The 24,564-nt window shown below is 37.8% G+C and overlaps 3 protein-coding genes and 2 long non-coding RNA genes across 6 annotated transcripts; 3 read left to right on the top strand and 2 right to left on the bottom strand.

Annotated features, from left to right (window-relative positions):
- Positions 1-1,574: 1,574 nt before the first annotated feature.
- Positions 1,575-4,212, top strand: LOC121990382. Its single transcript, XR_006114580.1, has 2 exons — positions 1,575-1,804; positions 3,951-4,212. It is a non-coding gene; the product is annotated as an uncharacterized LOC121990382 (long non-coding RNA).
- A 2,650-nt stretch (positions 4,213-6,862) lies between these two features.
- On the bottom strand, positions 6,863-9,337 carry LOC121992929 (tubby-like F-box protein 5). The gene is made up of 6 exons (XM_042547573.1): positions 8,983-9,337; positions 8,831-8,883; positions 8,182-8,694; positions 8,009-8,096; positions 7,769-7,901; positions 6,863-7,686 (listed from the first exon to the last, which is right to left on the bottom strand). The coding sequence occupies exons 3-6, from the start codon at positions 8,551-8,553 to the stop codon at positions 7,050-7,052; spliced, it is 1,230 nt and encodes a 409-aa protein (XP_042403507.1). The 5' UTR covers positions 8,554-8,694; positions 8,831-8,883; positions 8,983-9,337; the 3' UTR covers positions 6,863-7,049.
- Positions 9,338-9,349: 12 nt separating this feature from the next.
- On the bottom strand, positions 9,350-9,714 carry LOC121992930. Its single transcript, XR_006115028.1, has 2 exons — positions 9,533-9,714; positions 9,350-9,403 (listed from the first exon to the last, which is right to left on the bottom strand). It is a non-coding gene; the product is annotated as an uncharacterized LOC121992930 (long non-coding RNA).
- Positions 9,715-14,101: 4,387 nt separating this feature from the next.
- LOC121992932 (chromatin modification-related protein MEAF6-like) lies at positions 14,102-18,063 on the top strand. Of its 2 annotated transcripts, none has more exons than XM_042547574.1 (7): positions 14,102-14,265; positions 14,412-14,506; positions 15,342-15,442; positions 16,310-16,379; positions 17,454-17,481; positions 17,563-17,620; positions 17,701-18,063. In XM_042547574.1, the coding sequence occupies exons 1-7, from the start codon at positions 14,253-14,255 to the stop codon at positions 17,810-17,812; spliced, it is 477 nt and encodes a 158-aa protein (XP_042403508.1). In that variant the 5' UTR covers positions 14,102-14,252; the 3' UTR covers positions 17,813-18,063. The 2 variants fall into 2 exon arrangements, with proteins under 2 accessions (XP_042403508.1, XP_042403509.1); XM_042547575.1 differs by having other exon boundaries at positions 14,122-14,270.
- Positions 18,064-18,217: 154 nt separating this feature from the next.
- On the top strand, positions 18,218-24,481 carry LOC121992933 (ATPase family AAA domain-containing protein 3-like). Its single transcript, XM_042547576.1, has 8 exons — positions 18,218-18,694; positions 18,791-18,886; positions 20,079-20,189; positions 20,324-20,633; positions 22,101-22,191; positions 22,864-23,200; positions 23,594-23,742; positions 23,856-24,481. The coding sequence occupies exons 1-8, from the start codon at positions 18,383-18,385 to the stop codon at positions 24,361-24,363; spliced, it is 1,914 nt and encodes a 637-aa protein (XP_042403510.1). The 5' UTR covers positions 18,218-18,382; the 3' UTR covers positions 24,364-24,481.
- The last annotated feature ends 83 nt before the right edge of the window (positions 24,482-24,564 follow it).

Raw genomic sequence — 24,564 nt, forward strand, 5'->3', positions numbered from 1 at the left:
GGGCGCCCGGACTACCCAAGTGCCTAGTTAGGGCGCCCGGGCAAAGCTGGTCCGGGCGCTCAGACACTCTCTTTTAGCAACTTTTCCTTACAATAAGGAGTTAATTCAGACAACAAAAATATGTTTATCTTGTAAGATAAAGTTAGCACATTACAATAAGATAGTAGTAATTAAGTCCAGTCTCCTCAAGACCAAGATCTAGTCAAGGTTTTAGCTTAGGTATGCACCTAAGCTAGACCGACGCCTATAGTTTCCTCAACTGGGAACGCGTCTTCACTGGGTCTCTCCTCCAGTCGCTTACCTTTTACTTACCAACTGCAGTCGTTTGATTTGTCTTTGACCCACCAAGTCTTCCGGCCAGTTGTCAGGTCCTATGAATTCAACAAGACTTTTCGCCAGATATTAGGTCCTACGGACCTATCTGGACTTAACACTAGTTATCGGGTCATACGGATTTAGCCAGATTTTGCATAAACTTTCGTGTCCCGCGGATCTGTACGATCAAAAAGAATTTAGATATCTCCACAATGGTATGATAGGCCTCATGCAAATGGAGATATATTTTTCTTATGATATTTCCCATGCGTTTTCAACGTGTGGCTATGTTTGCAACCTTGCAACCCTAACAATCCCCCCTCAAACAAAGGACCACATGATCCCCCTCAAGGATCGGGTCACTCTTGACCTGTTCAGGTTCTCCCCTACTTTGTTTAGGGTTTCACCATGTTCAAGTTCTCCCCTACTTTGTTTAAGGTTTTACCCACATGGTTCAATCTTGGATCATGACTCTGATTCATGTTTCTTCTGGCGGTTAGTCTGATGAAGCGCAACCTCTCTTTGATACCAATTGTAGGATCGAAACGAATTTAGATATCTCCAGAATTGTATGATATTGCCCACTTTGGATCTAAGTGGCCATGGTTTTGCTCTTGGGCTCTACCCAAAAAACCTCATGTCAATGGAGATATCTTTTTCTTATAAACCCATGATATTTCTTATGTGTTTTCAATGTGGAACTATGTTTGGAATCTTGCAACCCCAATATGACCTAGTTAGATTTCAGCCTGGTGTCAGGTATTTCATGTAACGACCCAATTTTCCCTATTTCAAGTTCTAAAAGTCCATAAAAATATTTGGAAATACTTTTAAAATATTCTAGAGATTTTTAGGAATTTTTAGAGTATTTTTATGTAATTTTTGGAGGTCGTTTAGTAGGGTTACAAAAAGAAAGAAGTTTTAAAAAAATAACGTTGAAGGTGAGATTCGAACCCACGACCTCGGGTCGGACTGACCCAACCGGACACGACCCAACCAGCTGAGATACACGGTTTTGTTAACCTTATATGGAGTGAATAATATTTAAGCAGTAGTTAGTGAATAGAGAATAAATAGGAAGAAAAAAATAGTTGCAGCCGAGACTCGAACCTGCGAGCCGCGCTTTAAGCAAAACACAGCCAACCAACTGTGCCAGCGAGTTTTGTTAATTAAGGAAAGAACGGATTATATTTAAGGTATAGTTAGTAATAGAAAACCTAGTTATAAAGGGATTAAGTTTTCCCTTTCTCGCCGAAAACCCTATTCGCCCTTTCTTTCTCTCGCGACGGCGCGCGACGGTCTCGGGCGGAAACGCAGCAAGGTTAGGGTTCTTCCTCCGGCGGCCGGCGAGGGGTTTTTCCGAGAATCCTTCTCATCCTCGTGATCTCCCCGACGTGGAGAGCCCGTGGACGCGTAGAAGGTGCTGTGATTTCGAGTCTCGCCGAATCCTAGCAACCCTTTTCTTCGGTTGTAAGTCCAAGAACGCTCGGTGAGTTGCTTCTCACCTGCAGTAGGAGTAGTTCCGATTCGTTTGGTGTTTTCTTGTTTGTTCGAGTTTTACTGGGAAGCATGATCAGGGATTTTGTTTTCTGCCGAGAGGGTTAAGGAAGATGAAGAGGTTTTTGTTTGGATTAGATTTTTGGATTTAGCTTATTCCTGATTTCGAGTTAACCTGTGAAGTTTGATGGTTAAGGTTTGCTGCCGTGTACCTTAAAAAGCTTGACAAAATCCTTCTGTGAACCTTAATCTGTGAAGAGTCCTTCTGTTAGACTTAACAAAAGCTTAATACAAAATTAATGATCTCTAATCTATAAAGAACCATCTGTATTTGCCATGTGGTGTAGTTTTCTGTGGTTTCGGGTTGCTTGTAGTAGTTGCTGCTATGATCATTAAATCCGAATTTGCTAGGTTGATTATGGGATCATTTTATTGTTGAGTAAATCAGATTTGGGTTTGTGTCATGCAATGGGTGTAGATCACTCTTATTTGGGAGTGCTGTTGGTTTTCTTTTAATGGCTTGGTTTCCTTGCTTAAGTTTTGAACAACATTAGGATAGTTTGGAATTAAAGGAGTAGTTTAAGGAATTATTTTGCATTGAATTATGTTTTGGTTCCTTATATGTTCTAATGTTCATGCATCAATTTTTGATAGCAGCAGCATTCTTTTTAGTAGATAACAATATTAAAGCCTTAATCAGAGTTTAAAGAGGTTGATGAGATGGTGATACTGTGCTCAGAATGCTTATGTTTCCTTTACAAGTTTTATCAGTTTTGGGTTGGTTTTAATAAGCAATGAACATAAGATAGCTTGATTAAATTTTGAGCATGTAGTTAGTTTTCTTTATTGATGTTAGATTTAAGTTTGAACAGCCTTATAGTTAGCATTTCAGATAGAGATTTCCTGATTTAGATTTCTTTGTTATGCTGCCATGAGCCTCAATTTTAGTTTTCTGTTAAGCATTAAGTGCAGATTTTTATAAGTATAACATGCAGATTTTTGATAAGTATTGCATGCAGAACCCCAATCTTAGAACAGATTTTTATTAAGCTTAATATGCAGAATTTTATTAAGCATTGGTGTGTAGATTTTATTAATCATTAGTGTGCAGATTTTTATTAAGTATTAGTGCAGATTTCTGTTGAGCATTAATATTGCAGAATTTTATTAGCATAGTATGCAGATTTTTGGTTTAAGCATTTCAAAGTTAGAATTTGCTTAAACATTTCAGTTTCTTTTAAAAGAAGTATTCTTTTAGAAGTATTAACAAGTATAAGAAAGCTAAAGAAAAGAAAGAAAAGGCCAAGGCCTTAAGTAGATCCTAAAGTCGAGACTTTAGGGATTTTGGCACACAAGGTGCTTAAATAAATGCCAAGGCATTTTATTATAAGAAGTATTTAAAGATAAAAAGTATTTTACTTTTAAAGGGCATGTACCGGACACAAGGTCCAAGGGATGGGCTCCAAGTTGCCCCTAGGCACAAGGCCTAGAAGTATCTTAGTAGTTTCGGGATTAGCTACCTCGATTCTTATTAAGAATGCGCGCAAAGTGGTACAATGCCGGGCCCAAGAGAAGTTGATTATTATTTTGAAGTATAAAAGTAAAAGTTTTTGGAAACAAATGAAACAAACATCAAATATGTTTAGAATTAGAAAGTTTAGCTTCTTGTTATTTGAAGCATGCAGTATCAGTTTTCATTTGCTTCCTTATGAGTTTATTTTAGCATGACTATATGTCCTATCATTCAGTTGATTTCTTGCTATTAGATTATTTAGCATGATTAGCTTTATTTGCCTTTCAGCATGCAGTTATAGTTTTATTCTTGTACAACATGAGTAGCTTTACATGTTAGCTTTTCAGTTAGTATGATTCTTTTATTGGATTATGAGCATGATTAGCTATACATGTTTAGTATTTCAGTTAGTATGATTCCTTTATTGGATTATGAGCATGATTAGCTATACATGTTTAGTATTCCAGATAGTATGATTCCTTTACTATTTATGAGCATGAGTAGCTTTACATGTTAGCATTCAGTTTTAGCATGTTTTTATTTATATACATGCATATCGAGTTTTTGTGAGTAGATAGCGCTCACTAAGCTTTATGCTTATAGACTGCACTTCCTCCTACTGCAGATAAAGGAAAGGAAAAGATTTAGCAAGGAAGGCGACAAGGTGGTGGTGATGAAGGTGTGTGATGACTGGACTATGGAGAGATCCAGAGTTTGCTAGCATATGTTCAGGATTTACCTGTTTAGAGTCTCAGTTTATGTTCTAGTTCTCTTTAAATGTTATTATGAGTTGAGATTGTAATTAAGTTTATTCCGCACTTGTAGTTGGGTCCTATTGTTGGAGTGATATAGTTGTTTGCTATTGTTAGAGTAGTTCCTTCTTTTTATTTGAGTTATTATACTGCGTGGTCGTGTGATTATATGTTCCAGCCGCCTGTGGCTGAGTATACACCGTTTGTATTGTTGATTTGGTCACCGGTACAGGGGAGATTCTGTCGAAATTTTTCGGTAGGGTTTTCCTAGAGATTTTTAATTATACCGGTTAAGTAGAGTTAGTAGTTAAGTAACGGTCACTCTTAGAGAGTAGTAGTAGTAGTAAGAAGGGTGGTCGTTACATTTCAGATCCGTCAACTCTTGCACACTAGGTTAATCAATTAGATTATAAATACTCTAACTTTAATACACTTGTCATTTATCAAAACCTAAGTTAAATCATTAGTACAACTTGCACCAATAGATTAGTTAAGTTATAAAGGTTTAAACGATCGAGTTCAATCGATTTAAAATGAATTAAGGTATATTTTTGAAGAAGAAAAAAACCTTTTCTTTTTTTTCTCTTTTCTCCCAACTCACATATCCAGCACCACCGTATGCCACCGGCGTGTCATCGCTTATTTGTCTCTTTTATTTTTTTTTTGTCATCATCTTTCGCATTTCCTTCTTCTCCTTTACTTTTCCCAATAGAACCTTTTTTCCTTCACTTTTCCCAATGGTAACTTTTTTCTTCTTCTCTTTTCAAGCGCGAGACCTTTTTATTTTTCTCCTTTATCTTCTCCAACAAGTAAAAAACGTAGTACCAGCTGTTGTCCTCTTTCCAGCAATAAGAGCAGTTATCAACCCTTGCATCTTCTTCATCTTCTCGTGTTTTCTAGGATTTTATTGATATCACAAGAATAGTCATATTTGTCTTTCTCTCTGTGTCGTTGCTAAGCTCATCGAAACAAGTCGAGGTTGCTACCAAACTTTGCTTCTTCTTCCTTATCTTATTTTCTCTATTTTTCTCAAGCGCAACGGTCTTTCTTTGATCTTTTCCAGCGAATAACCCTTTACAAGTAGTTTTTTTTCCTCTTCATCCAACTACAAAAAGAGTCTTAAGTTTTTCCTTTCTTCCTTCATATTTCATTAATTGAAGAAGAATTGTAAACTATACATTTTATTTTTATTACATTGCTAGTTTTTTCATTAATTGAAGAAGAATTGTATACTATACATTTTATTTTTATTACATTGCTAGTTTGGATGATTAGAACATAATGAGATATCATATATAAGAATATTAAATAGTATAAGGAAGCAACATCATAAATATTTTTTTGACTTTGAGTTATAGAGAACCCAGAGCTAAATATTTTATATTGTATTAATTTTTTAAATTTTTTTATTAAATTTATCCCCTCTAGTTGAAATTTAGAGTTACTATTGATGTAGATCAAAGTTGAATGGTATATATTATGGCAACCATAAACTATAATTACTATAACATAATTGATATGTATTGATTATACTTAAAGTATTATTATAATGTTATAATAATTATAAATCTATAATTGCTATAACAACACAAACAAATAAAGATAATTTTCGAAAATAAAAATGTATCCACTCACGAGACGAGTCATTCTTTTGATAATAAATAAAATGGAATTTTTTTTGACAATTTCAAAATATATATATATATATATATATATATATATATATATATATATATATATTATTTTTACCCCTTAGAAAATGTATTTTAAAGAACATTTTAAAGGCATTTCGAATTTGGAAAAGGTAATTATGATTAGGGTAATGCTAAATGATCAAAATCTGACCAGCTAGAATCAATACATGCAAGTGTACATATGGGTATTTTAGTAATATCATATGTGTACATTAATTACATGCATGTACATGCATGCATTCTAATTGGAAGATAAAAAATTCTAGCTGGCCAAATTCTGGCCAACAAGAATTACCGTTATGATTATCTAGGAAATATGATTCATGTCTCTTGATTTTCCCTGAATTTGTTAATCTTGGCTTGAGGATTTTTAAATAAGTGAATGTTGAGATATTAAGGGCATCTCCAATGCAAGCTTTTTAAAAGGTTTGTAAAAATAAAAAAGCTCAACAAAAAAGCTCTAATGAGTGGAGAGATAAGGTTTGAGGTTTTTATTTTAAGAGCAGGTTTGATATATCAAACCTGTTTTTTTCTCTTGGGGATGGAGCTACCCATCATTGAGAAATAATAGTGCATGTTGACTTCTTTTTAAATAATTAAAAAATATTTTTTAAATTATAAATTAAATATTAAATAAAAATGAGAAATTATAAATTATAAATTAAATTATAAATTATAAGTTCATTAATTTATTAATTAAAAATTACAAATAAATTAAATTAAAGATGAGAATTAAATAAATTATTAAGTAAAAATTATATAGAGATATTAAATGAAAAAAGTAATAAATAAAGATGTGTGATTTTTAATGTAGGACCCATAAAAAAATTGCAATGGAGGTGTTTTGATTGTGGAAAGAATAGTTGGTTTTTTCTCAATTGATGTGGCGTTGATGTGACATATTGAAAATTACAAAAAAAAAACTTATAGAGAGGTTTAACAATAGGAGATGTGCTAAGTGAGTGGCGGATTTTCCTCGATAAATGTTAAATAGTGAATCTCAAAAGCAATTAAGTTGACCATTCATTCATTTCGTGAGATGCATAAACGAGCCTATTCAAATAGTATTTAATCAGGCGAGAACCTTGACATTCATTGAGTTTTACCATTCATTTAAAGTTGCTTGCTTTAACAAACATCAAAAATATATTACATCCACGCTTGATATGATTAACATTTGATCGTAGACACTCACTCTCATCTGATACAAAGAAGCGAAATAGTTACGAGAAGATGAATACATCGATATAATTAATACCTCCATCAACAACCATTCATTCATTCACATGCCGGCTTATTGTCGAAGCTCGTCAAGCAGATAGCAAATGCTTGGAAGGCGGAGAGCGGGTACTGATAATCCATGGTGAAAATGTCCTTCCCTATCTTCCCAAACTGAAGAATAACCTTTTCTTGCTCCGCCGGGGAGATGCTGCATGAAGGATTCGCAGCTGCAACAAGCTGAAAGTTCTTGACAGAAGCCACAGTCACTCGTCCTCTGAAGTTCAAGCACCAGCACTGAAGTTGTTCGTGCCATCTAGGCGCCTTGTTTTTCAGAACGAGCGGCTCCCCGTCGGAAAACTCCGTCACCGGTTCCTTGCCCTTCGTGGCCGGTGCTCCGGAGGGTTGCTCATCGACGGCGTGAGTGAAACTGCGGGGTGCCGGCACACTTCCGCCTTCCTGAATGGAAGAGAGGGGAATCGAGTGCATGGCGCACTGGATTCTTCTCGGACCTCGAGTTCGGAGGAGATTGAGCTCATACGAAATGGTGGCTATATTGTAGTTGCCGGCGGGCACTCGAGGTGAAACTTGCTTGCAATTGATCCTTCGGTTGGATGAACGATTACGCGAAGAAATTGCAGCATCGTATGGAGGTTGGCTGTCGTAGACCGTAAACTTGGTTCCTAGAAAATTTGATCTGGTTGAGATCGAGAAGACTATTAGAGAACAAAAACAGGAAGGAAAATGTAATGAATTCTGAAGCGTAGAGTATCGCTTGCCTCGCTTTGCCACTGTAGGTGCTGCTAGCTCGCGAGAAATCATCAGCGGTGAGCGAGATCACGAAGTCAGTGCTAGTTGCCCTTCTGATCTTGCGAGCAGCAAGCAACATCTTGTCGTTCTGCATCCGCAGTGCTGTGATTATCAAAGATCGCGACTAACTTCAGCAATAGATCTAAAAGTTTCTGCAAACTGAATGTAAACAAACAGCGACTGCAAACTGGAGAAAGAAATTTGCTTACATGGGCTCAGACCGAGGTATAACCGGAAGGTTGATGTTGCTCGATCCCTTCTCATGAAGCACTGAATGGGATAATCTCGTGGCGCAGGCTGTTTTTGAGATCGACAATGGAAGAATTGAAGAGCAAGAAATATGCGGCAGAATCATCACGAAGAGAAGCGAAGAGGAGGCAACCTGCTTTAGGGAGATGGGGAAGGTGATCCGGCCGCAATGCTCAGGGGATTTGACAACTTCCTTGGTGATGCTCCGCCAGAGACGGCACACGGCGGCGCATCCCACCACATTCCTTCTCGCCGGCCACGAGACTTCACTCCCCTCGACCCGCCTGATGACGTCCAAGAGGAGCTCCGGAGGTAGATTCGCCCACCTTTCCTGCGGCTGCTCCAGATTCGGCGGGTGTTGCCACGGAGTACGCTGGGAACAGCCTCCGCTGTGCGCGATCGTCTTCGATTCGGTGGTTCCTCCTCCGCGCCAGCCTCTCTTGGGCACGCTTCCAGGGCCGTCTCTCTTCTCCTTCAGCTCGCGGACGAGGCTCTTAAACGGCATCGCTCAGATCCAAGGGTGGTATGAGGGTTTGTAGCTTACAAGGTTTGGTTATGTAGATTTACTATATCGGAGAAGAGCGCTAGGGTTTGATTCAAGGAGACATGCTACCGATGTCTCCATCGCCGCCTTCTCTCTAAGAACCTGAGGGAGAACAAGAAGAAACTCAATAAAAATTGGGCGAAACCAAGATTTGGCTTGCTACCCCTGATCCGACGGAAGCGAATCGAATCAGAGGCGGAGATCTCCGAGCTCGAAAGCAGAATCAAGAACCACTCACCAAAAGACCATCCTCCCTCCGCTTTTTGTTCCTCCGGGATGGGGAAAAAAAACCTAGCAAGAGAAGAAGATACGAGATTCTTCATTCCTCCACCAAAAGTCGAGAAACTTTACAAAATTCCAAGAAATGAGGGGGAAAAATCAAATACAAACCTCGCGTTCTTCAACCTCTGCCGATCCTCAAATCGGGCGTCTCGATCCTGTAACCGATCAAAGCGAAACAAAACATCGGCGGAGAAGCATTCCCTCCTACAAGATGCGGTAAGAAATTCTTCCTCCCCCCAAAGCTCCGAGCTTTATCTTCCTATCAGCTATATATAACTCATCCACACTGCTCTCGTGTTGCATTATTGTACCAATAAACGACAATAGAAAGATGGCCTCCAGAAGGGTTCGCGCCTGCTTGAGGACGCATAGAACAATACTAACTTAGAAAAGAAGAAGGAGAAGATCGCAATTCGATGAACACAAACTTCTTCTCCTCGTTGCGTTGCAATTGTTCTCTACCCTTTTTCCAAGCTTAAGAATGGACGTCGATGTCTGCCGGAAGCCAACCGCTGTCGCTGTTACGCTCCTACTTCCTCAAGTTTTTACAGGTACAGATCGTAGTGAGAAATTGGGAGGAAAAAACAAAAAAACACAAAAATCTAAGAACAATGTTTATCCTGAATTCTCCGCAACAAATTTAATAATGTGGATGGACCTTAAAAAGTGGACGATGCGGCTCATACACTCATCCCATCCCTCGTGTGGCTGTCGACTGAGCAGACCATGCCTGCTCACATGCTGCTCCCTAGCTGTCTGCTTAATGATGGGAAAGCACGCCTACCGATCAGTGACTTACGTTGAAGACAAGGGACCGTGAAGAAGCTTTTTGCTGTATTAAGGTGCTATGAAAACAAGCAGTTTCTTTAAAATATTCATCTTATTTAAAATTTAAATTATATTGGGCTGAAAAAAAATTCCACTTGAAGTAGATTAATCAGTCGGCTTGAGTGGATAGAGTCAATAGTAGATAGTAGAGATCCATAGCATCCCTTTGATCCATACAGAGCACCAAATAGAGATATATTGGGTCATGGATGTGTGATTGACAGCACCAAATTAACCCAATTGATACTGAGAGGTTACTATTAATTCAGGTTGAAAAAGAGAAAAAAAAATTAAGACAGCAATTGATAGGCAGCATTTAAAATTATTAAATTATTAAAAAATATATTTAATTTTCAATTTTTTTAAAAATAGTTATTTTAAATCCTAAAATCAATATTAGTGTGGTGTTAAATTTTGAAATATAATATCACAATCCTCAATCCTCAGGGCCATGGTTTAATAGTAAGTGCGTGAAATAAGATTATAGTAGTCAGATTAAAACTCAACGAAGGATTTCACTATTTCTATTTATGTGGACCACGTCCAAACACTTGTCATTTGAAAATTTCTCACTGTATATCTCTCCCCTTGCGGGCGGTTTAGGGGCTACTGATTCCATATTTTTTTTAAAAAAAATGATAATTTAGAAAAAGGCGCACTTAAAAATCTGAATTTATCAAAAAACGTATATATTTACTAAACAGCGTACTTTTTTAAAAGCATTTCCTATTTTATCCTCGTGATAATTTAACTTTTTCTATTATTTTTCTATTCTTCATTATATTTCTCTCACTTCTCTCTCCTCTGTCGGCAGAATATAGGAATAACATTAGTCAATCTTTAATCACATTTTAATACATTTGAAGAAGCCAAAATAAATAATGGACACCAGATTTGGAATCCTTGCAATTTTAGAAATCCACAGGAACTTAAATGGGTGCAATCCGAACTTTCTAGGTCGATCAGTGGGTTTCGGTCAAAACCATGGACCTAGAGTTCTCCGATTTCAGTTCCCATGGATTTCTAAAATTACAAGGAGTTCAAATATGGTGTACATTATTTATTTTGCTTTTATAGATGTTAACAAGCAAAATCAAAGAATCGGTAAAGCCCGTTGGTGATTTGAGTCCATATCGGGCCCAATGTGGGTTTTTCCGATTATTTGATTTGCTTAACATCTATAAAAACTAAAATAAATAATGGATATCATATTTGAACTCCTTGCATTTAGAAATCATAAAAGCGAAATGGGTGATCGGACTCTGGTCCATGGGTTTGGCCAAAACTCACCGATCGATCTAAAGCTCGATGCCCCATTTCAGTTCTATAATTTCTAAATTACAAGTGAAAATATGGTGTCATTATTATTTTACACTCTAGTGGTGAACAGGAGGTTTTGAAAACCCTAAATCTCTCTTTCTTTTTTTTCCTTTTTTGTTTAGGATGATGAATATCATGCCCACGTTGGCCTGATATCTCTTCATATCAGGCCCATGTTGGGCCGATATGAGAAATATGGAGATACAAAAAAAAAATAAAGAGATTTAGGGTTTTCAAACCCTCTGGTCCAAAATAAATAATGGACACCATATTTTCACTCCTTGTAATTTTAGAATTCATAGAAATGAATGGATACTATCGAGACTTTAGGTCGATCGGTGAGTTTGGTCAAACCCACCGATGAGAGCTCCGATGACCCATTTCGGTTCTATGGTTTAAAATTACAAGGAGTTCAAATATGTGTCCATTATTTATTTTGGCTTTATAGATGTTAATAAGTAAAATCAAAGAATCGGCAAAAGGATGTCATATCGCACACGTGGCCTGATACAGCATCGTATCAGGCCACGTTGGGCCTGATTTGAGTCTATATCAGGCCCAATGTGGGCTTTTTTGCCGATTCTTTGATTTTTACTTGTTAACATATATAAAAAGCCAAAATGAATAATGGACACCATATTTGAACTCCTTGCAATTTTAGAAATCCATAGAAACTGAAATGGGTGAAATCGGAGCTCTCTAGATCCATCAGTGGGTTTTGACCGAAACCCACTGATCGATCTAGAAGGCTCCGATTACACCCATTTCAGTTTATATAAATTTCTAAAATTACAAGGAGTGAAAATATGATGTCCATTATTATTTTTGGCACTCCTAGTGGTGGACCAGAGGTTTTGAAAACCCTAAATATCTCTTTATTTCTTTTTATTTTTTTATTTTTTGTTGTTACTAGGCTTGATATCTCTCATATCAGGCCCACATTGGGCCTGATATGGGGAGATATCAGGCCCAACGTGGGCATGATATCTCTTCATATCAAGCCTAAACAAAAACAAAGGAAAAAAAGAAAAAAAGAGAGATTTAGGGTTTTTCAAAACCTCTGGTCTACCACTAGGAGTGTCAAAAATAATAATGGACACCATACTTTCACTCCTTGTAATTTTAGAAATTCATAGAAACTGAAATGGGTGCAATCGGAACTTTCTAGATCGATCAGTGAGTTTTGGTCAAAACCCACTAATGGACCTAGAGAGCTCCGATTGCACCCATTTCAGTTTCTATGGATTTCTAAAATTGCAAGGAGTTCAAATATGGTGTTCATTATTTATTTTGACTTTTTATATATGTTAACAAGCAAAAATCATAGAATCGGTAAAAAAGCCCACATTGGGCCTGATATAAACTCAAATCAGGCCCAACGTGGGCCTGATATGATTCCATATCAGGCCCAACGTGGGCCTGATATGATTCCATATCAGGCCCAACGTGGGCTTTTATGTCGATTCTTTGATTTTGCTTGTTAACATCTATAAAAAGCCAAAATAAATAATGGACACCATATTTGAACTCCTAAAATTTTAGAAATCCATGGAAGCTGAAATGGGTCAATCGGAGCTCAGGTCCATCAGTGGGTTTGACCGAAACCCACCGATCGACCTAGAAAGCTCCATGAATTTCTAAAATTACAAGGAGTGAAAATATGACGTCCATTATTATTTTTTGGCACTCCTAGTGGTGGACCAGAGGTTTTGAAAATCCTAAATCTCTCTTTATTTTTATTTTTTTATTTTTTTTATTTTTTGTTGTATCTAGGCATTGGGCCTGATATGAAGAGATATCATGCCTAAACAAAAAAAAAAAAAAAAAAAAAGGAGAGATTTAGGGTTTTTCAAAACCTCTGGTCCATCATTAGGAGTGCCAAAAATAATAATGGACATCATATTTTCACTTCTTGTAATTTTAGAAATTCATAGAAACTGAAATTGGTGCAATCGGAGCTTTCTAGATTGATCAGTGAGTTTCAGTCAAAACCCACTGATGGACCTAGAGAGCTCCGATTGCACCCATTTCAGTTTCTATGGATTTCTAAAATTGCAAGGAGTTCAAATATGGTGTCCATTATTTATTTTGGCTTTTTATAGATGTTAACAAGCAAAATCAAAGAATCGGCAAAAAAACCCACATTGGGCCTGATATGATTCCATATCAGGCCCAACGTGGGCTTTTATGTCCATTCTTTGATTTTACTTGTTAACATCTATAAAAAGCCAAAATAAATAATGTACATCATATTTGAACTCCTTGTAATTTTAGAAATTTATAGAAACTGAAATGAGTGCAATCGGAGCTCTCTAGGTACATCAGTGGGTTTTGACCGAAACCCACTAATCGACCTAGAAAGCTCCGATTGCACCCATTTAAGTTCCTGTGGATTTCTAAAATTGCAAGGAGTCAAAATCTGGTGTCCATTATTTATTTTGACTTCTTCAAATGTATTAAAATATGATTAAAGATTGACTAATGTTATTCTATATTCTGCCGACAGAGGAGAGAGAAGTGCGAGAAATATAATGAAGAAAAGAAAAACAATAGAAAAAGTCAAATTATCATGAGGGTAAAATAGGAAATGCTTTTAAAAAAGTACGCTCTTTGGTAAATACCAAAGTAGTATACGCCTTTTGATAAATTCAGATTTTCAAGTGGGCCTTTTGATAAATTGCCGAAAAAAAAATACAACATCATATTAATATTAATTTTTCAAATATAATAATATATTAATATTGTTCTTTAAGATCTAATGTCATAACGATGATACTCTTTAAATAAAGTGTCACTATGACTGGAGATAAAATAAAAAACGAAGTGTGCCTTCTGAAAATTTGGATGAATATCTATTTTTTCCTCTTGAATTTATTTTTTTAGTAATATCGTTATGCAAACTTGGATTATCCTGTACAGAGAGAAAGGGGGGTATGTTATGCCGGTGCCAATCAGTCGTATGGGCCCCGTGCGCATGGGGCGTCCAACATAATATCGCAGCACTGATGATTACATTACGAAGGAAATTAAATTATGGGATAAGTGTATAGAATTATATAGGTCATGTCGTATTGATCAATAGATACGAGTCCAGCCAGATTGAATCAGAGCCACTCCTTGCTTGGCCATCAAAGTTTCACGATTTTACGTTACTTTGGTCGAAACCCTAACCCGGAGATCAAGCTCTCCACCCATAGCAGTTGGAGAAATTTCGAAAAGCCGCGGGAGGGATGGAATCGGACGGTAAAGTACTCCTCTCATGCTCATGGAAAAAGCTAATTGCTCGTCCTTTTCTCTCTTCGATTCAATTGGGTTTCGAATTCATCGTTTGATTCGGTCTTTGACATCGATTGTGCTGCGATGCGGATTTGAAAAATGGATTTTGTTAGGGCAAAGGGCATCCTCGAACCCCTCGGCCGTGCTTACTGCGTTCATGAGCAAGAGGGAAAAGCTCCAGGATGAGCTCCGGGCAATTGAGAGACAAGTATGTCCCCTCTCTTGTCCTCCCTCTCTAGGGTTTTTCCTGCCCAATTAAAATGATTTAGCAAGCTAGACTGGGAGGTTAGTGTAGAATTTTTCTTTAATGTAAGCTTCAACTGTTTTATCGAGCAAGATAGATGTTTAGTAGTTGTCTGCTATATTAATATAGTCTATCTTCCTCTATAAGATGATGCAATCTTACTACTCCTTGTGAATGGAAACTCAAATTTTCCTTTCACTTACCGTATGGAAATGCTGTAATGCTATCCCAAGTCGAAAAGGAATTGCACCTTATATTCCACAACGCTGAAGCTATTGTTGTTTTTTTTCATTTGCAACAACAGTTAAACTTCCAGATACTACATTGGCATATTTTCTTCTTTAGTCTAAAAGTTGTGTCCTTTTACTATAGGCCTTGGCCTGATCTGATTAGTTTCATGTCTAGAAAACCTTTTACTATAATCCTCATCCGTTAGAAGGCAGCTCTGATATGCTTAAGAGCCTAGAGTCTCATTTATTCATTGGATGGCACTATTGGGCCAACTAAGTTTTTCCTGCTTTCATAAGTGCAATTGGAGGAGACGTCTACTATAATCCTTGCTGTTCAGTGATTCATAGGACTCTTATGTCTGAAATCAGATGATTTGATCTAAAATAAAAGAGTCTTGTGGGATAATATAATGCTACCTGTTGATTTTCAAGTTACTATCTGACTGGTAAATACCTGAGGTTATATATATTTTTTTCTTGCTCGCAGTTGTCTATTTGCAGTTGACATTTATTTTTCTTTATATATAAACAATTTATTGATTCTTGACATTCTTTTGCTATTTTTTAAGGTCTATGACCTAGAAACTACTTACTTACAAGATTCAAATCAGAATGGAAGTGTGTTGAAAGGATTTGAAGGATTTTTGTCATCATCAAAGAGTACTGCAAAGTAAGCTTCACTAGTATGCCCATTTGTCTTTACTTCTATGATTATGTATTTGGTGATCACCTTTTATATTATGACTTATAAGATGTAATACACAATTTTCTTTTAATCTTGATAAGTTAGTGTTCCCTATGATTCCTTCTACGTGTTTTGTGAATCTTAATTTGTATTAGTTTTTCTTTCTATGCATCATTTTGCTCCATATCTGTTTTTATCTATTTCAGATTTTTGTTTCTCATTGAACAAGGATCTGGGAGTGGCCTAACATATGTATGCATGGATAATTACTTGAAGAATTAGGTTTATAGTAGAACAATGCTGAGATTGGATGTTTGCAATTATTAAATAATAAATAATATATAATAATTGTACAAAAACTTATATCTACTATTGTTCTTGTTTTTATTTTAATCAAAAAACAGTATAGTGTTGTTTCAAATATTTTTGCTATTTGTCTTGTCTAGACTCGTTCCGGCTTTTAGCTTTGATGCCATGAATTTCAGAGACGAAGTTTTATAACTTTGTCCTTTTGGAGATGGAAAGGAGCAACAGAATGAGGAATAACCCATGGAGATCTCTCAATTTGACTTTTCCCCCCCTATTTATGTTTTTTATTTTGGAAATAACATCTTTTTGCATATTGTTTGGACAACGGGCCTTGGATTAACTCAAGATTGACCATTAAGGATATGATAGCTATGGTATTTCATTTTGCATTTTTAATTATTTTAGCATGATAAATAACAGATTATTAGATGCAGGATAATATGAATAGTTGCTGTAATGCTTTTTAATGCTTCTCGTACCTATCTCCAAGTTGCGGCATACACTCGATTCTGATAAAAACACCATATGTAATTGTATTTCCAGCCTAAAGCGGTCCAGAAAGTTTCAGCCTGAAGACAGGCTCTTCTCCTTGTCGTCAATTACCTCTCCAGCGGTATTTACTCGCTGAAACTTTCTAGTTGTACATTTCTGGTGCTTTAGTTTCAACAGGTTAAGGACATTTTAATTAAGATAATAATAAAAGGAGATAATTCTTAGAACTATCTCAGGTCAATATGTTCTGAAATCTATTTTTCAGCATGTTATGATAGTAATAGAAATTTCTCAGGTTCCAAAAGAATTGATCTCTGACTTAATAATCAGACTGTTCTGATATGTCTAGTTATGCTCAAAAGTCTGCTTTCTTATGTGTGCCTTTATTATCGCTAATGCAAATCAGACATTTAATTTGTAAAAATTGTAGACTTTATAGTTTATTTGGGCAGATCCTTTTTTATTTGGTAATTATCTTGTTAGGAGAATAGAAAATTTATTACAAGTTTAAACTAGTCCATTAAGTACTGGATGATTTCTTTCCTGAAGTATAATAAACTATTCCTTATTTTGTTAATTTGTTTTAATCAGGGTCTTTAAAAGCGATCCCAATTCCATGTGGACCCTTTCACCCGTGTTACTCCACACACACAACTCGATAATCCAGGTTCTACTTATAAACATTTTCTGTTCGTCCTCACAATTGGCCTATCTCTGCATCTCCAAAGCCATCTTCACTACCAACCCACATCTCTTGCATTGCTTCTTTACTTGTGGACTCATCAGCCTCAAACTCTGTTCTGAGCTTGTCAGCTAGACTTACACCCGATAAGGTTTTGCCCCCCTATCAACTTGAGAATACGAACCATCTGCTCATCTAGCGAGTATGGACTTTCCACTCCCTGTGAATGATTGAATCGGGACTTCTAAAGGTCCTATAACACTTGACTGGAAAAAACCAGCTCAATCTAGCCACTACAACAAAATGCCACCTTTCTGGTGAGGAATGGTTTTCTGTGAACCAAGAAAAAGAATATCAAGTAGGTTTTGGTGTTTGAAAAATGGGTAAACAATGTTGTACTAAATCACTATTGCGTACATCAATTTTCAAGCTTTACTTTTCAGTAAGTTGGTAACTAAATCATTGTACTCAGACTTTTTTAAGTAAATCTAACCTCTTTGTTTGTGTTTTAAGGCTGAAGAAAATGTGGCTGGTCGAGATGGTGAGTTCTCACGGATAGTTATCTGAATAACTTGCTAGAGAGCTCTGATTATGTAACACTGGTTTATTTGACAATATATAGATGGAAGATCCGAATATGGTCCAGGTCGATCGAAGGGTGGAGGTACTGCTAATGGACAGTAAGTACAACGATCATACTCCCAATGAACCATATATGGCTGGAAATACAGAGATGAAATTGTGCGTTCATGTTTCTCAGAGGAAAACCAAAGAAGGGAGGAAGAGTTGCTTTAAGAGATGCTAAACGGCTTCGACCATCGAGTGAACAAGAGATGGACGACGATGAAGATCTCGACATGAGTTTGAGATGATTATTTATAGAATCACTAAGTGTTTTATAAATCATGGATTTTGTTAGCGTTGCTTGCTTCACTCACAGCTAATATGTATTCCCTTGGATGAAACACCATGAACGACCCCCGTCTCAGACCAAAAGGTTTCATCAATTCATCTCTCTATGCCCCAAAATATTTGTTATCTATTTCATTGGAGATTGTTATGTCTAATGACAATGTTTTAAAAAATATATATCAGATTGTTGATGGAAGTTTAATTTTACTAACGATGGGTTGTTCCTAAAGAATGAAATCGACAATAAAATAGATATAAAGTGCAAAAGTAAGACAGATTTAAAACTAAAATTTATTTTTGATAGATTTAAAATTTAAAGCATTATGGTAATTGAAAGGGTATTTATTTACTTGCTCTAGCTCGAAGGAACGACCGCAGCGATACGCCGCACTCAGCCGCCGTAGCTGCGCATGTTTAGGGTTTAAAAATAGAGTCGGTATGACCACCCCGCCGCCTCCTTAAACCCCTATCGCCGCCATCATTAGCACCCAGCGAGATAACGACCGAACACTTCGCGGCCTGTTTCCCTGATGCCGCCGATGCGGATGCTGCGCGCTGCTGCTGCCGTCTCGGCGGCGACGGCCGCCGCGGGCACTATAGCTGCTCTCTCCGACCCTGCTTACGCTGACGGTTATTTCCGCTTTCCGTTTCTGTCTTCTCCTGCACAAACTCAAACGTCGCCCGACGCCCAGAGCGCGGGGTCCCGTCCGCCGGGAGGGGGTCAGAGCACTGCGTCTTCGTCTTCGTCTTCCTCTTCGTCGTCCGGTGGGTTTGATCCGGAGTCGCTGGAGCGTGGGGCGAAGGCGTTGCGGGAGATCAATAGCTCATCTCATGCGAAGCAGGTGATTGCTTTTGTAGTTGGTTTATGGTCCTTCATTCGCGATTTTCAGATTCTTAAAACTGTGGGCATTCCTCTTGTGGGGCGATCGATTTTTCAGGTATTTGATCTAATGAGGAAGCAGGAAGAGACGCGTTTGGCGGAATTAACTGCTGAGAAGGCCCAGTATCTTGCCATACAGGCTCAGAGTGAAGTTGTGAGTTTCTTGTCAATAGTTCTTTTCTTTTCCTTGTTACGTTACAGCATACGTTCTGGAGTTACTCCTTGTCCTGCAAATAGTCTGATGCACGGTGCTAGTTTCTTCTACTGATGTATATTACCTTCCAAGGGTTGTCAAGGCCAGGTTAATACATGATCACGGGCTTTCAGAATCTATCAATTTGCTTAAAATAAAACTTAAGTGTTCTGGCATATGGAAATTTAAAATTTTAATTATGGATTATGAGGTACATTGTGTGGGGTAGTAGCATGCACAAATAACTGTCATTTAACTCTGATGAAAGTCCAGAGACTTTAATTTGTTTTCAGCATATTTTGATTGTTTACTAATGTTGGAAATGGAAATTAATTATAGTTGCATTGGCTCGTTCATTTATTCTTTAGACAAGGTTACTAAGTGGGTGTTTTTTTAGGACATGGAAAGTGCCCAACTACTATGCATAGATTTTTGATGTTAACTCATTGTTACAGTTTCTTGTGGCTTTCTATGTTGCTTCTGGTGGTTGACATTGAAGCATTGTAGTTGCCCTTGTCCTGCAGAATTAACAGTTTGTATGCTTGCACCCTCATTAGCCACAGAAATAAAAATGTTGGACAAAGGAATTCTACACCTATTTAAAGGACATTAAGTACTAAAGAAAAAAAGAGCTGGTTGAATATTCAGTGCTAAACCATCAACTGACAGTCATACACCTTTTGTCATCCTTGCTTACACTATGAAAAGTCCACTCCAAAAATGTTTTAGGCCAAGGCAATATGAGCCATAAACCTTTGTGTCATTCATAGAAGACTGAATTGATTGAGGTTTTGTTTCTTGTGGAAGACTTCCTTCTGATGAGTATTATATTTGTTCATCATTCCAAATTTTCTCACAAAGCACGTTTTCAACTTCCATCTTCATCAAAATTCACTTCAGAAATCATCAACATGAATGGTCCTATTCATGTGCCAATCACAATCTTAGCGTGATTTTGCATCAGGGTAGCTTTTGTGCCATTGTACTCCATAAAATGGTCTTATTCATTGTATCAGTTGTCTTTTGTGGTATTGTACTTTTTTAATGGTCCTTATTATTTTGTTTGAAAGTGATACCTGGGAGTCTGGGACCTTCAGTTTCCACATTGTATACATATTATCTGATGTCTGAATGAGTTTATTTCCATTGCTAGGAAAAACAAATACAAATGGCTGAAGAGCAAAGAAACTTAGTTCAACAAGCAGCACAAGCAAAGGCTCAAATGGCACGTTATGAAGATGAATTGGCAAGGAAAAGGATGCAGGTACCAGAATACTTTCTTACTTATCAGGCTTCGACAGTATTAGCATTCGAACATGGAAATAAAGTTGAATTTCCTCTTTTTTTTGTGCTTGCTATTTGCATATTCCAGTTCTAATGTATATGTTTCGTTTTCAGACAGAGCATGAAGCCCAAAGGAAACAAAATGTTGAGCTTGTAAGGATGCAAGAAGAATCCTCCTTAAGGAAGGAACAAGCACGACGTGCTACTGAGGAGCAGATTCAACAACAATTACGACAGACCGAGAAAGAGAGAGCTGAGATAGAGCGTGAAACAATCAGGGTTAAAGCCATTGCAGAGGCTGAAGGCCGGGCCCATGAGGCAAAACTTACAGAGGAGCATAACAGGAGAATGCTTTTAGAACGCATGAAGGGTGAAAGGGAGAAATGGCTTGCTGCAATTAATGCAACTTTTAGCCATATAGAAGGTATTGATTGTTACTTTTTGAATTTTGCATATCAGCCCATGCCCTTCCAAGCTTGGAGAGTATTATTATTAAGTAAAAAATTTATGCAAATTAAATAAATTGGCTGTCCATTATTGTTGGTAATTCTAAGAGACAAGAAACCTGAATTATGTGTTGAACATTTTAGAGAATTCTTTTAAAATAAAACTTAGGAGAACGAATGGTGCTCTATTTTGTAGGCCCAATCTTACTTGATGATGTCAAAACAGGAGTTTCATTTTCTCACTTGAATCATGAGGATTGGAATTATAATTCTTAGAATTGTTGTTTTATGTGAAATGGATGTCTTCTCCAACAAGAACTGATTCCAAGTAAGTGTTTAAGTGTGAAATTTATGAAAATTTCATTTGGGTAGCTATAAAATCTATTCTGATTTATCATACTGGATTTGCAAGATCCTATAGTAATATAAGTATTTCCTAGTTCAATGAGGAGAATCAATTAGGAAAAGAGTGAAGCAGATGTTTTACAAGAAGTTCTAAGAAACTATCTCGTGGTTCAAACTCTTGTTTTGTGTGAGTTAGCAAGTGCAAAACAATCCTGTTTAGCCCATAGACTGAATTTGAAACTAAGGTGATATGAGTAAGATTTACATGATTAATCACGCAACCTCCAGTTTTACCATATATCAAACTTAAACCCAAGTTAAGTCATTAGAGCCAATTGAACCTAATTTGATTCCAATTTACTACTTATTAAACATGCAGTCAGACTTAATTAAAGGCTAGCACATCAAAGGGTAGCCCGGTGCATGAAGTTCCCATTAATGCGGGGTCCCAGATATTGGTCTATGGTGCGTAGCCTTATTCTTCCATTGCAAAAGACTGTCTCCGCAATTCGAGCCCGTGATGTTCAGGTCACAGGACATCAACTTTACCATCGTGAAATAAGTTTATGTAGGCATTACATTAATAATACATTTTTTTCCAAGTTATTTATAGAATGTTAACTCATTGACTCTATAGTCAAGGATATTTCTGGTTCTCATAGGTTAATAGGTCAAGTGAGAGGAGAATAGAGAGGCGAAATTAATCAAAAACTAAGTTGCTGCATTTTGTCCCTTGCTGATTATCTTATGTGTTCATACGGGTTGGTATGGTACCATACTATCCTGTCTGGAGATTAAAGCTGGTGCTGAAACCAAAAATTGCAAACCTTCATACATATCAATGTGCAAGTAGATAACCCATACGGAAGTCTCAATGTGAGCACTAGATTTATGAATCCTAAATTTTTCTGACATTATGATTTCTTGTTCTTGTTGGCTTTTGTTTAAACTCTGTCTCTTCTATGGGGGGTTATCACTTGCATTTACTCCTGCGCATGCTTACTTCTCCGTTTATCATATATGTCTCATGGCTTTACGTCATTTAGGGGTTGCATTCAATTTTTAAATACTATTAAAACATCCAAAAATCATACTTACAGGTGGTTTGAGGATGTTGCTAACTGATCGTGCTACCCTTGTTATGGCTGTTGGAGGCGTCACTGCACTTGCAGCTGGTGTCTACACTACCAGGTCGACTTGCATACTATAGTTTTCTTTTGTTTCAGTTGGTTGTTTTTAGTGTTCTAAATGATGGGAGGCGGCTGCCTAGGTGGCAGACGGGCATCAACCACACCATCTTTGCCTGAGGTGGTGCTTTAACTCACCTCTCTGCCGCCACCATTGCCGTCGTTTTGCCACCACGTGTCCGGACGTGTCGTCTGGGCCCGGCAACGAGTCTGGACACGTTGCACGAGTCCAGACACGTCGTCCAAGTTTGGCGACGGGCCTAGAAGCGTCGTTCGAGCCTAGCGATGGGCCTAGACGCGTTGCTCGAGCCCAAAGACAGGCCTGGATGTGTCGTTCGAGCTTGGCAACGAGCTCGGATGCGTCGTGTGGTCCCGACGATGTGTTCGAATTCATCGTGCGGTCCCAGCGACGCATCGGACTCATCGTCTGGAAAGTAAATATTATAAAAAATAATGATTATTTATAATATTATGTATAGAAATAGTAAAAACAAAATTCAACTACCCAGACGGCTAAGGTGATAGCCGTCACTGATGACCCTATCACTGCCTATCGCCATTTGCAATACTGATTGTTTTACTATAGTGTGTGCTTGCACCACGACCTTGATTTGTTATTCACCATCCTTATTGAACAATTGGTCAATTTGTAGTCCATTTGTTTTTTTGCATGCAGGGAAGGTGCAAAGGTGTTATGGGGCTATGTTAACAGAATCTTAGGCCAGCCGTCACTTATTCGTGAATCTTCCATAGCTAAATTTCCATGGTCTGGAATAACACCTAAGATCATAAAGCTAGCTACGAGTTCAAGAGGAGCGTTTGGGAAAGAGTCATTATCAGAAAGCTCTTTTGATAAAGTTATTCTTCATCCTTCTCTAAAGAGAAGGATTGAACAACTTGCTAGAGCCACAGAAAATACCAAGTTGCATCAAGCACCATTCCGCAACATGCTATTTTATGGACCTCCTGGTACAGGGAAGACATTGGTCGCTCGGGAAATTGCTCACAAGTCGGTACGTGTGTATATATTCGTTGCATTTTCTTTCATTTTCTTCTGCAAAACTTACAGGTTTCTCTACTAGAATTTTACATTGCATTCTGGCTAATTATGTAGAAATGTTGGTTTTGTGGACCTCTGAATCGACCATGCACTCGTATAATTGTTTGATTGAGTCTGCACTTGATTATTATTTGATTCTCCATGCAATTGCGGGTACAAACCAGGAGACAGTGATAATTAGATTGTAAAATCTTGAAAATTGTTCATTTAGTGTCGTCTTCGGCTTGTATACAGTAAGCCCATGCCCTTGTAGTTTCGTACACGAATCAAATGACTGGATGTTTTTGAACGTTGCATGTTTTCAACTTTCATTTTGATAGATGTCATGTCATACTGTGACACGCAGGGTCTAGATTATGCAATGATGACTGGCGGGGATGTTGCTCCCTTGGGTTCTGAGGCGGTCACGAAGATCCATCAGATATTTGATTGGTCTAAAAAGTCAAAGAAAGGATTGCTACTCTTTATTGATGAAGCAGATGCCTTTCTGTGCGAGTATGTTACACACTCCTTTACTGTCTCCCTTGTTCTTCCACAGACTAATTTCAGTGTTTTGCTTCCTGTTTCTAAATGCCAATTTAAAACTGCGTGAATGCCTCGATGAGCAGGCGGAACAGCATACACATGAGTGAAGCCCAACGTAGCGCATTGAATGCATTGCTCTTCCGAACTGGTGATCAATCAAGGGACGTAGTCCTTGTCCTGGCCACCAACAGACCCGGGGACCTAGATGCAGCCGTCACCGACCGTATGGATGAAGTCATTGAGTTTCCATTGCCTGGGGAGGAGGAACGATACGAGTTGCTGAAGCTCTACCTAAGACGGTACATATTGCAAGAGGAGGATAGTGGCGAACGATCATGGGGTTCCCTATTCACGAAGCGGCAACAGAAGATCACTGTCAGGGATGTGAGTGACGAGGTGTTGCGTGAAGCTGCCAAGAACACTGCCGGGTTCTCAGGTCGAGAGATTGCAAAACTCATGGCCAGTGTCCAAGCGGCTGTGTATGGCCGTCCTGATTGCGTCTTGGACCCGGAGCTTTTCTCGGAAGTGGTGAACTACAAGGTCACTGAGCATCACCAACGTATTAAACTTGCTGCTGAAGCTACGTGTTGAGAACGACACTCCCAAGTGTCCAATCGCATTCTTTTTCATTGATTTGAGTCGTTAGCCGCCGTTGGGTGAGAAGCTAATCTCACATTTGTCGACTGCGTCTAGCTCATAGAAATATGGCCATTTACTTTTGCTAGATTCTATTTTCTTTATATTAGGAACTCATAATTATAAGGCCGATCTGGGCATTTGGTCTCTATCTAC

This window comes from Zingiber officinale, chromosome 6B (assembly GCF_018446385.1).
Source record: "Zingiber officinale cultivar Zhangliang chromosome 6B, Zo_v1.1, whole genome shotgun sequence".
NCBI classification, from domain to species: domain Eukaryota; kingdom Viridiplantae; phylum Streptophyta; class Magnoliopsida; order Zingiberales; family Zingiberaceae; genus Zingiber; species Zingiber officinale.

Excerpts from the sequence above, each read along its gene's own strand:
- LOC121992929 (XM_042547573.1), bottom strand. The coding sequence starts at position 8,553 with ATGCCGTTTAAGAGCCTCGTCCGCGAGCTGAAGGAGAAGAGAGACGGC. Across the intron at positions 7,902-8,008 it reads ATACCTCGGTCTGAGCCCAT|CACTGCGGATGCAGAACGAC; the intron begins GTAAGCAAATTT and ends TGATAATCACAG. Across the intron at positions 7,687-7,768 it reads ACCTACAGTGGCAAAGCGAG|ATCAAATTTTCTAGGAACCA; the intron begins GCAAGCGATACT and ends GATCTCAACCAG.
- LOC121992932 (XM_042547574.1), top strand. Across the intron at positions 15,443-16,309 it reads TCATCAAAGAGTACTGCAAA|CCTAAAGCGGTCCAGAAAGT; the intron begins GTAAGCTTCACT and ends TTGTATTTCCAG. Across the intron at positions 16,380-17,453 it reads CGTCAATTACCTCTCCAGCG|GCTGAAGAAAATGTGGCTGG; the intron begins GTATTTACTCGC and ends TTGTGTTTTAAG.
- LOC121992933 (XM_042547576.1), top strand. The coding sequence starts at position 18,383 with ATGCCGCCGATGCGGATGCTGCGCGCTGCTGCTGCCGTCTCGGCGGCG. Across the intron at positions 18,887-20,078 it reads TACAGGCTCAGAGTGAAGTT|GAAAAACAAATACAAATGGC; the intron begins GTGAGTTTCTTG and ends TTCCATTGCTAG. Across the intron at positions 23,743-23,855 it reads GCAGATGCCTTTCTGTGCGA|GCGGAACAGCATACACATGA; the intron begins GTATGTTACACA and ends CTCGATGAGCAG.